The sequence below is a fragment of the Canis aureus genome, chromosome 21, assembly GCF_053574225.1.
Source record: "Canis aureus isolate CA01 chromosome 21, VMU_Caureus_v.1.0, whole genome shotgun sequence".
NCBI classification, from domain to species: Eukaryota; Metazoa; Chordata; class Mammalia; order Carnivora; family Canidae; genus Canis; species Canis aureus.
The window spans coordinates 15,921,848-15,934,363 of record NC_135631.1 but is presented as its reverse complement, the minus strand read 5'-3'; the positions used below and the strand labels follow the sequence as shown (position 1 = coordinate 15,934,363).

Sequence of the window (12,516 nt, the reverse complement as noted above, 5' to 3'; positions counted from 1 at the left end):
TACAGTGTAATATTAATATCAGATGTAGAATTTAGTGAGTTATCATGTACATACAACACTCAGTGCTCATCACAAGTGCCCTCTTTGACACCCTTCACCCATTTATTTTTTTTATTATTTTTTTTAAGATTTTATTTATTTATTCATAAGAGACACACACAGAGAGAGGCAGAGACACAGGTCGAGAGAGAAGCAGGCTCCATGCAGGAAGCCTGAAGTGGGACTGGATCCCAGGACTCCAGGATCATACCCTGGGCCAAAGGCTGGCGTTTAACCATTGAGCCACCCAGGCGTCCCCCCTTCACACATTTAAAGCATCGCCTGCCCACCTCCCCTCCAGCAAAGCTCAGTTTCTTTCCCTTTTTTTTTTTAAGATTTAATTTATTTAATTAAATACAGAGAGAGGCAGAGACACAGAGAGAGGGAGAAGCAGGCTCCACGCAGGGAGCCTGATGTGGGACTCGATCCCGGGTCTCCAGGATCACACCCCGGGCCACAGGGGTCGCTAAACGGCTGCACCACCCGGGCTGCCCTTTTTTTTTTTTTTTTTTTAAAGATTTTATTTATTTAAAAGCTCAGTTTCTTCTCTGTAGTTAGGAACCTGTTTTCTGGTTTGCCTCTCTTTCCCCCCCATGATCATCTGCTTTGTTTCTTAAATTATATAAGTAAAATCATGTGATGATTATCTTTCCCTGACTGACTTATTTCACTTTGCATAGTACAGTCTAGCTCCATTCACATCATTGCAAATGGCAAGATTCCATTATTTTTGATGGCTGAGTAATATTTATATATATATTAATATATATGTATATCTCCTATCTTTATAATATACATCAGTTGATGGACAACTGAGCTCCTTCCATAATTTAGCTCAAAAATTAAATATTTATGTGTTCTACAAATAGATTAGAATTCCACTTCTAGTGGTAGCATCTTATCCACAATGGAGAGTTAGAATGGAGACACAAATTAAAAAAACAAACAAAAAGTGGGATGAGTGACCTAAGTCAGAAATACAGGTACTGATAGTACTGATTATTCAGTAATGGCAAGTTTATGTGTGTCTGGAGATTTTATATATATCCACACTCATATATACTGTCTGTCTCATAATTTCACTCATATATATGTGTATATATGAGTGTGTGTGAAGTTATGAGACAGGCAGTACATATGTATAGAAGTACAATATAAGAGAGGGAGGGGGAAGAGAAGGAGAACTAAATGTGTGCCAGGGATCATTCTAGGCTCTTTGCACATGACATGTACTTTAGTTTTCCTAACGTTCATGGGAAGTCATCATTAGTACTATCCCCATATTTTCACATGAGATCATACCTGAAGTTCCAAAATCACTGGACACTGCAACAACAACAGCAAAAATAATAACAAAAACCAGATATAGGCAATAAATCTTAAAAAAGATACAAGCATATCATAGACCCATATCCATGTGGAAATCTCATTCTGTACATAAACTGTTGAACAAAGATGTGTACTTCATTGAAAACTAAGAAAAATTCAACCTTGGAAAAGACCAAGGTTCCATAATAGGTACTGAAAGAAAGTGTTATCCTCAAGTGTTCTTCATTAATTTCAAAAAGGTTTTAGAGCAAACTAAATGCGTCTGAAGAGTGCATTACTCATATCCATTTAAGACACTAGATTGAAGGAAAGCAAAGAAGTAGGCTTCAAGTTTGAAATGTGGTCAGTCCTAACCTGGAAGCAAATTGAAGAGGCACAAAGGCAAGATAATAAAAAAGGATCACTCCTACATCCTGGCTCTTCCCTCCACTCCAACATTACAACCCACCCATTCACGTGTCCACCAGCCTCCACTTTGGGACTCTGAGTCCTGCTAAGAAAAGATTTTCTAGGAAAACATTTTGGAGCTCATCACTTTCCTGAGAGCTTCTTTCACATCCTTATTCCTCAGACTATAGATGAGGGGGTTCAGCATGGGAATCACTATGGTGTAGAACACTGTGGCCACCTTGTCAGCATCCATACTGTTGCCCGAACCCGGCCGACAATAAATGAAAAGGATTGTTCCATGGAAGACAAGGATGGCTGTGAGGTGGGAGGCACAGGTGGAAAAGGCTTTGCGCCTTCCCTCTGCAGAGCGCATCCTCAGGATGGTGATGAGAATCAGCAAATAGGAGGTAAGGATGATCAGGATGGTGGTGAGCTCGTTGAAGGTGGCCACGATGTACAGCAACAGTTCATTCATAGTGACATCAGAGCAAGCAAGAGATAAGAGAGGGGGTAGATCACAAAAGAAGTGGTTAATCACATCTGATCTATAGGATGGGATCTGAAGGGCTAAACACAAGTGGATCAGAGAACAGGCCGTCCCACAGAGGTAGCAGCAGGACACCAGCTCCATACAGAGATTCTGGGACATGGTGACCATGTACAGCAGTGGGTTGCAGATGGCCACGAAGCGGTCATAGGCCATCACAGCTAACAGGAAGACCTCAGTTACCACACATGTACAAAATAAATAGAACTGCACCATGCAACCGAGGAAGGAGATGACTTTGTCCCTGTTTAAGATATTGGGCAGCATCTTTGGCACGATGATCGTGGAGTAGCAAAAATCCACAAAGGACAAGTGGCTGAGGAAAAAATACATGGGAGTGTGAAGCTGAGAGCTGACCTGAATCACTGCGATCATGCCCAGATTTCCCAAAACAGTGACTCCATAGATGAGAAGAAACAGCAGGAAGAGGAAGACTCTCAGCTCTGGGGCATCTGCTAATCCAAGCAGAATGAATTCTGTCACACTGGTGCAGTTCTCCTCACCCATGTTTTCACTTTATTGAGGCTGGAGGAAAATATTAATAGTTACTCTCCATTATATGATCCCAAATTCATTTTTTGACTATCTTCTAAATAAAGATGTGATAATAGGTAAGGTAATTAATTTTTGTGCACGTGAAGAAACAGGACATTGCTTTTATAAAGTTTAGGAAATGTGCAGGCGTTGTAGCAAAGATGCATAAGGTCACAGTCTGAGAGATCACACAAAAACATTCATATCCATTACATCTTATATGATTGCTTAAACGAGTCCTACCCAATTTTGAGCTTGAAGTTGAATCATTAGAAAAACATCAAACATTATTGAATTAGCCAGATTGTTTCATGAAATTCAAATCCCTCTTTCCAGGCAGAATGTTTAATGAGTACTGAAAATGTTGAGATCGCAGGAAATAAATTTTTGAAATACACAGTATTCTCTGTTTTCCACTGAAATGATGAAAATTCTTTGGTATTGAAGATTATTAATCCATAAGTGTTCATTTTTTATCAATATGGTTTAGATGGAGAAGTTGCTTTTGTGCTCCATACCTGCATTTTTTTTCTATAAAATTAACATAGTGATTTTGTCAATTATACTTTTCAACACAGGCCATTACTGAGGGAATTTGTGCTTAGATTCAAAGTTCCTTGGGAGGCCTGGGTGGCTCAGCGATTGAGCGCCTGCTTTCGGCTCAGGTCATGATCCCAGGATCCAGGATCAAGTCCCTCATCAGGCTCCCTGCAAGGAGCCTGTTTCTCCATCTGCCTGTGTCTCTGCCTCTGTGTGTGTGTGTGTCTATCATGAATAAATAAATAAATCTTTAAAAAAAAGTTTCTATGACTCTGAAGCCTTATAATGACCTATATGACAAATGCATTCACTGCTTTAAATTTATTTGAAGAACCAATCAGAGATGTATATATGAAAGCATTAAATATTTGCTGCTGCATTGTAACACTGTTTATGATAGTAAAACTCAGAAATTAAGTGTCAAGTAAAAGGCAAAGGGTCAAAGCTATGACACATATATATTATGGAAAACTATGCAACTATTAAGGTGATATTTTTGAAGAACATTTAATGACCTGACAAGTAACTATGAAAAAATGATAAGTTTAAAAATAGTAAGCCAGATTGCACAGATAGAATATTATATATGTATATATCAGTTTCTTCGCATATTTAATCCTCACAAAATCCATGAACCATGAATATTTTATTTTAATCCTTTAAAAAATGTAGAAACGTACTTTAATTCATGATGAGGAGATACATTGATGATTCCCGGAGGAAAGACAGTCTGCACTAAAATTCAACATGGTCAGATATATCCTCCTTAATAAAATGATTTCAAAGAAGCAAAGCATATATATGTGCCTTAAGAAATCCCACGGTGAAAACAAATAATTGTTCTGATAATACGGTTTTCTCTCTTCAACAGCCAGTTAAAAAGGAGTTGTCTTTTTCTGAGCTCAATGTTGTATATGATTTTGAAAACATTGCCTGTTTACAAGTCTAAAGGTGAAAAAATCAGACTGTTGGTTATTTGTAGAGAAGTAGTTCTTAACCAGGAGGGATTTTGATCCCTCTGGGACAGTTGGCTCTGCTGAAGACTTTTCTGGGTTGTCACCCTAGGGAGGGATGCTAGTGACATCTAGTGGGTAGAAACCAGGAATACTGCTGACCACTCTTAAGATGCACCTGGCAGCCCCAGCCCTGCCTCCCCCAACCCCACATACCAACAACACACACAAACACACAAATATTATGTGGCCCAAAAGGTCAATGGTACCAAGGTTGAGAAACTTACAATAGGATAATATTTCTAAGTGTGGTGCCCAAAACCAAAATAATTCCTCTCTTTTCTGCTTCACAGGTGGTCCCCATGTCTGTGCCTCTCCACAAACTGGATGGAGGGCCCCTTCCGGCTGCCCTCTGCATCAGAGTAACCATGCAGTCTGCCAGGTTCCATCCATTCTCCATTAAGATTGTTTCTCAATGCACAAAGGAAAAATGTTTTCATAAGGAAGCGATCCAAACATGGCATTTCTTAAAACAATTTCTAATTAAAGAAAGAGCCAAACACATGTTTTTAAAAATATATGTTTAGTACTACAGTCTTGTATACATGACTATAATAAATTACTCTTATAAGAAAAAAAAAGATAAAAAGCTTCTAACTCCCAGAAAATATTTATCTCCATTCCCAAGGAAAGAGAGTGTAGCCCAGCTGACCTGTGGGTAAAAGTTGCTTCCTCTGTTTCTGAAGATGCTATCAGGGAAATGCTTTATGTTTTTGTGTGTATGTGTCTCTGGGACTCATAATATTCCTTAAGCTTCCCAAAACAATTACTGATCTCTGTGGGATATCAATGAGATCTCAAGAAAACCATACCATCCCGAGACTCAAACAACTAATGATTTCTATGAGATATAAACAGGGAGAAAAGTTATTCCAGCTTGGTACACATTATTATAATCCAACAAAGTTCTTCTCAGAGTTCATGATAAATCGCAGAGCATCGTATGCTGCAACCAAGCGCTGCTCTGAGAAGCAGGGATCATACCGTCATTATGAAATATATGAATAGGTCTTATTGACTCTGCCTGTATTGTACTCAAAAGCTCTTTCCTGGAAGGCGTAGGGTCTGAAGTCAAGTCCGAGTTCCATCAAATACCAGAAACAGGTATTTACTGAGAATATTAAAATATTCACATTACTGGCCACTTTCTGTGTCCTAGGTACTATTCTGAATACAACTATTAACACATTTTATCTTTATAAAATTATAAACAGGTCAGTGTAGTTACACGCCTTTATGATAAGGTCACTGAGGCACAGACTGTTGTAACTTGCCCAAAGTCACACAGGTAATCTCTGATAAAATGAGACCACGTGCTGCTTTTTGATCTGTGCCACCCATATGACTGAGTGAGGAAAAGCAGAACTGTCGATGGTGCTGGGATGGCATCTCCCTGCTGGACACCAGAGTCCATTAAACAGAGTTGGCTCAAGGGTTCTCCTAAGTCTGTTCCTTCACTGGATATATAATGCCTTCTAAACCAAGGGGGTGCAGACTGCTGCCTGTGGTTTGTGCCCTTGCATACAGTCAAGCATTTCAAGAGTTCCATGGATATAATTAGTTAAGATAATCAGTTTTCAATAATGTACATGCATTTTCCTAAGATTGATTCATCTGATAATTCCCTGAGTTTGAAGTATGTTTCTGGATATCCTTTCCACCTACCACTTTCATTAATTCTTTTCTTTTCAGAAGCAAAGATCCCTTATTTAAAAAAAATAGCAAACTTCCAAAACCTAAAACATAAGAACATTTTGAAATATTGTTTTCCAGGCAGTTCTGAAGTTTGCTTACACTTCAAAACCCATGTTAGGACCTCTTGTTTCTCTCTGGCATATATATATATATACCCTTCCAACATCAACATCAGATTTAGATGCAGCTTAAAGCACTTAAGATGCTGCTTATGCACTTCCCTGTTTAATATATGCTCCTTTTCATGATAATTAATGGCTTTAGGACATGTATTTTAACCAATATAGAGATGTCATGAAATCAGACATATAGTAGATCAATGACAATATTTGTTTAACACCTATTCGTTTTCTTCTTAGTGCACCCTCCGGCTATTGTCATAAAAATCATCCTTCTGAAGGAAACAGTCTCATGACAGCATCTATAAAGAGTATCTTTGGTAACGATGCTCTACATCATCCGGGCAACCCACTCAGAGGAAAGTGGCTTTATCTATTTTTATTAGACTTAAAGACATGGCAAGTATTTTTTTTAATATAAAAATTCTAGGGGTGCCTGGTAGGCTCAATTGGTTAAGTCCCCAACTCTTGATTTCCGTTCAGGTCAGGATCTCAGGGTCGTTAAGACCAAGCCTCGTGTTGGGCTCTGCTCTGGGAGTGGAGCCTGCTGAAGATTTTCTCTGCCTCTTTCTCTCTCCCTCTGCTCTTCCCTGCTGCTGGTGAGCTCTCTCTATCCCTCTCTTTTAAAAAAATTATTGAAATTGATTTCTTGGTCTCATCCAAAAATTTAATAAAGATGAAGCTCTAAGTTTTTGATGAAGTGTGTTTAAAACACATAATACTATTTTAGTAAACTGGATTGGCGAATTTATTTGTTTTTTTTTTCCTCTTACTTCCCCAACACTCTTTTCTTTCTTTCCTTTTTTTTGAAAAAACATTTTTATTTATTTATTCATGGAAGACAGAGAGAGAGAGAGAGAGAGAGGCAGAGACACAGGCTGAGAGAGAAGGAGGCTCCCTTTGGGGAGCCCTATGTGGGACTCAATCCAAGGACCCTGGGATCATGACCTGAGCCAAAGGCAAACGCTCAACCACTGAGCCACCCAGACTCCCTGTATTGGTGAGTTTTAATGAAATCAAATTTCCCAATTTTTAAAATTATATTATTTTACTCAAGGTGCTTCCAAGTGGAAAATGGAAGAATAGCAGACATACTTAACTGTTAGATGAAAAGTCTTGGGAAGGTCTTTGTGGTAACCTTCTCAGAAATTAAGAATGTGAGTGGTTCCATGCATGTATGACAAATCACCCTGAAACATATTAGTTAAAAACAACAACTACTAATTGCATGGGCCAGTATTACCGGAGTCAGTAAGTAAGCTCTGCTGATCTGATCCTGACATGGCTGATCTAGGCTTGGTTGGTTTATGTGTATGATACCAGCTTGGCAGTGTAGGTGATCAAAGAGGGCTGTATGCCCGGGTGAGGTTGTTGGCTGGATGCCAGCTCCCATGCTGAGGTATGGAGATACGTTTCTCATTATCCAATATGCTATTCTGTGTTTGTTCACTAGGCAACTTTATCACAAGAGATTGTGAATCAGCCACAATGCCTCTCAGAGGCACAGTGTCACATCAGCTACCCTCTGTTAACCAAAGTTAGCCATAAAAGCAGACTCCCTTCCAGGAGTGGAGAAATTGATTCCACCAGGTGTTCAGTAGAGCTGTACACGGGCATAGACACCAGGGGACTAGAGAATTTGGACCATGTTTGCAATCTACCAAACTGGGTAACAAATCCTTTTGAAAGATATAATTCCCCCACCTCCCAATTTTTTGACAAAATTGGAGGAACTCAGTCTAAGTTTGTTTAATGCATTGTTTTTAAAAATTTCTGATGAAAAAAAATCATTGTGAGAAATTGGAACATAACCTGAATGGAGTTGAAAGACTTGAGTGACATTACAAAGACAGAAGATTTCCTGACAGAATCTAGTCTCACTGATCCTTAACGTAACCAGTCTTGGTATTTTCATCTTTAAAAAGTAGAAGTAGAGGTGATGTTAAACCCTCTTGCTCTCTAGAATTAAGTGATGTCTTTCCAAGGATACATTTAATTAATTGAAATAAAAATCCAAACATATAATATTTCTCATAAAAATAAATATTTGCAAATGCATTTTCTTTAATTGATTAATTCTATTTTATCCAAATTTGCAATACAATTATCTTTTTGATTAGTGGCACAATAATTATTGCAACATTACAAGGTTAGCTTACTCCAGAAAAAGAAACTTTCGATATTGCCAAAAGCTTTATGATTATGGGAAATAAAAAGTATGACTATGATTAATAAAATTATAATATTCATTGGAGGGGAGTAGAGTTGAACATGAGTTCAGGAAGATGAAAGACACAAATCTGCCTCAGATGTTCTTATTTATGTTTTTTAAATGAATTATGCTTTGCAATGGAAATCACACTTTTTGCTGCTATTTAAATTTATGATGAAATATTTTACATGCAAATTAAATGCTTTCAAAACTGAGAGGCCCATGACCAAAACATGTGTAGATTACTAATATGTCATGTTCTATATAGAAGCAACGGGATCTACCATAAACAGTCGCAAATGTGACAGCTTGAAAATGAAAAAAATAGAAGGTTGTATACTAGTGATTAGTGGGGAAAAAATGCTTGCTGATGTGTCTGGAGTCTTAACTGACTGCTTTAATTCTGTCACCAATTGCTTGTACAACCTTGGCCAGGTCACTTTAGTGTTATGGGCTTTGGTTTCTCCAGAGTAAAATCTAAATGGCTGGTGTTACTTTTACCACAAAATAATCATCCTTTGTCCAACCAGGACAGAAGTAAAATAAAATTCTCCCCAATGAGGGATTACCCATTGTTGATTCAATTTAAGATGCATACAAATAATTTCCTGAATTTAAAGTAACATGAAGGGCAGCCCCAGTGGCTCAGTGGTTTAGCGCCGCTTTCAGCCTAGGGCCTGATCCTGGAGACCTGGGATCAAGTCCCACGTCGGGCTCCCTGCATGGAGCCTGCTTCTCCCTCTGCTCTCTCTCTCTCTCTCTCTCTCTCTCTCTCTGTCTCTAATGAATAAATAAATAAAATCTTATAAAAAATTTTTTTAAAAAAGTAGCATGAAGAATCGTATAAGTGCAGATGTGTAGTGGAAGATAAATTTGAGGATACTCAGAGAAACAGAAGTCAATAAAAGAGAAAAGCATTCCTTCATCAGACATCTAATATCTAAAACACGGTCTCTTATGTATTTTATCTTTCCATATAAAATGGTTATTTAATTGATTCCTCATTTTAAAAATCATATGAACAGAAATTTTAATAATGATCAAGTTTAAAACAATATCTACATTTCAAGTAACTTAATTGAGCCCATATAAAACTGTTCCCCAGATTATTTTTCTCCCTTGCCAGAACACCTGGAAAATTATTTTTATTATATTAATGATTTGTTTGGAATTTTAACTAGCCATATTGAATAGAGAGAAAAATAAACATACAAGGTATTCAAGTAAGGTGAGTTATTAATGTTACAGAGATCTGATATTTTTAATTTGCCAGATTAAATAGGCCTTTATGCTAATCACTATTTGGTTTTTATTGTATTTTTAATAAAGTTAGGTAACCAATTGGTTTACAGTACTTTTTTTTTAAAGTGGGAGTTCAGTTGAGAAGGATTCAGAGATTATGATCACGTTCAGGAAAAAAATAAAGGATTGATAATATTTTTGATGTCTTCATAGGCAGAACAATAGTATGAAATATGGGCGAGGCAGACACTCATTATGTTTACTTTTTGCATATACAATTTCTGAGATCTGGTCTCACATCTTTAAGCCTTTGGTGGAGCCTCTTATAGTTTATCACACTGCCACCCTGGAGCTCCTTTGAACACATATTCAGGATACAGACCATGTTTCTCTCATCAACTTTTCACTCATGCCAAGTAACCTATACATACAACACACAACCACACATGTTACATAGTAGTCACTCAATAAAATATTTGTTGGATTACTGACTCAGTAATACATTTTGACCTCCTTGATTTTTGTCGTGGTTTGGTCTTCTGAATAAAACTTGTACCTTGTTTGCTCCCAAAGCTTTGTTCATCCTGTTATCCAAAGCTAAGTTCAAACAGTACCTATTTTTTTAAGGCATTACTCTAAAGTCCCCAAATGGACTTGAACTTTTCTTTCTTTCAAACACTCTATGATACCTTTCATTTTCTACCTTCTACAAGGGCCTCTTTCTTCACTGCCTTACTGTCAACACTGGTTTTGCCTTCCTTGAAGATGAAGACTGTGTCTCATTTTAAATATTTGTAATATTATGAGATAAATTCATGTGATTATTGAGAGCCTAGTCTATTCCAGGTGCTCCATAAGAAAGGAGATGAAATTAATGTTTATTAAGATTTATACAAGGTTTTCCAAATGATATCTATATTACCTTTAGTCTTCGCAATCAGATTAGGAGCTAGCTCATGTTACCATGATTATTCTAGATTAAAAACCAAAGATGGGAGAGATTATTGATTTTTTCCCAATAAGCAAGAGATAGAGTCAAGAGTAGTCTCTGAATCAAAATCTACATCCTCCCCATTGTACATTAACTCTTCATTAATTTTAAAGATATCTTTACAATCAACCAACCTTTATGGGCACACTTTATTTACATATCAGGGACAAATGCTCCTAGAATAAAATGCTCAAAAAGAAAATACTTTAGTACCTATTAACTTACTGACTGTACCCTTGACATCCTTATTTCTCAGACTGTAGATCAGGGGATTCAACATGGCGATCACCACTGTATAAAACACAGATGCCACTTTGACTGTGTGCCTTGAGTTTTTGGAGTTGGGCACACAGTAGAGAAAAAGGATGGTCCCATGGAAGATCGTGATGGCAGTCAGATGGGAGGCGCAGGTGGAGAAGGCTTTGTGGCGACCACTGGCTGAACGCATCTTGAGGATGGTGACAACGATAAATACATAAGACAAGAGAATGATGAGCAGTGTGCTGACCTCATTAAAGGTGGCAAAAATGAAAAGCAGCAACTGACTGGTGTAAGTATCAGAGCAAGACAGGGAGATCAATGCAGAGAACTCACAGAAGAAATGATTGATGGTGTTGAAACCCTGAAAAGATAATTTGACCACAGAGCAAGTGAGTATCAAGGAACATGCTACTCCCCATGCATATGATCCGACCACCAGCATGGCACAGAGCTTCTGGGACACTGTCACTGTGTAGAGCAGAGGATTGCAAATGGCCACAAAGCGGTCATAGGCCATCACAGCTAATAAAAAGGATTCAGCTACCACAAAGGTACAAAAGAAAAAGAACTGTACTACACATCCTGGAAATGAAATGGTTCTGTCTTCTGCAACCAGGTTTGCCAGGGCCTTGGGAGCAATGATGGAGGAGTAGCAGAAATCCACCACTGAGAGGTGGCTGAGGAAGAAGTACATGGGGGTGTGCAGCTTGGGGTTAATCTTGATTATAACTATCATCCCAAGATTACCTACAACAGTGACACTATAGATGGCCAGAAAAATCAAGAAGAGAGGGATTTGCAGTTCTGGGTAATCTGAGAAGCCCAAGAGAGTGAATGTAGCCCCACTTTTATTTCTCTCTGACAGTAACATGATGGTTTCTGCTTGTCAGAATCTGGGTCTGTCCTGAAAATAGAAATATTAAGGAGAGTCAGGATGTAAGAATCTTGCTTTACCCTTTACCAAGACTGGAAGAGGAAGCAAAATATCTTTTCATAATTTCTCTATGTGTTTATTATGCAAGATAATGCTAAACGTCTAATATTCTAAAAGATGAAAATCATTTTTAAAATTTTAAGTAAAAAAGCAATATAATTATTGACTTTTAAGTCAATTTTTAAAGTTCTCAACTGTTATGTTTAATATTTACAAATTAGAATATGAGATAAAAGGTTTTACGGTTATTTTAAATGAAATCTTCCTATAATAGTCTCAGCTCTCCTTGAACATTATAAGTTGATAAATGGCTAGTAAAGTATGACTGATGATATCAGCCTTATAATCAGTACAGACATGAGGAATTTCCAAACAAATTAATTTTATACCATAGGTTCATATTGTGACATTAAGAATAAATACCCCTAACACTTTATAGTTGTGCCTTCATTATTAATTTCATATAACACATTTTTTCTGGCTCAGCAAATCTGATATAAAAATAAATATATAAATCTGATATAAAAGAATAAGTCTCAGGCAGCCCGGTAGCTCAGTGTTTTAGCGCCGCCTTAAGCCCAGGGCCTGATCCTGGAGACCCAGGATCAAGTCCCACGTCGGGCTCCCTGCATGGAGCCTACTTCTCCCTCTACCTGTGTCTCTGCCTCTC

At 37.8% G+C, this 12,516-nt stretch overlaps 2 protein-coding genes across 2 annotated transcripts; both read right to left on the bottom strand.

Annotated features, from left to right (window-relative positions):
* Positions 1-1,876: 1,876 nt before the first annotated feature.
* LOC144293315 (olfactory receptor 5L1-like) lies at positions 1,877-2,812 on the bottom strand. Its single transcript, XM_077864399.1, has one exon. The coding sequence runs from the start codon at positions 2,810-2,812 to the stop codon at positions 1,877-1,879; it is 936 nt and encodes a 311-aa protein (XP_077720525.1).
* Positions 2,813-10,841: 8,029 nt separating this feature from the next.
* Positions 10,842-11,783, bottom strand: LOC144293314 (olfactory receptor 5D18-like). Its single transcript, XM_077864398.1, has one exon. The coding sequence runs from the start codon at positions 11,781-11,783 to the stop codon at positions 10,842-10,844; it is 942 nt and encodes a 313-aa protein (XP_077720524.1).
* Positions 11,784-12,516: the final 733 nt, after the last annotated feature.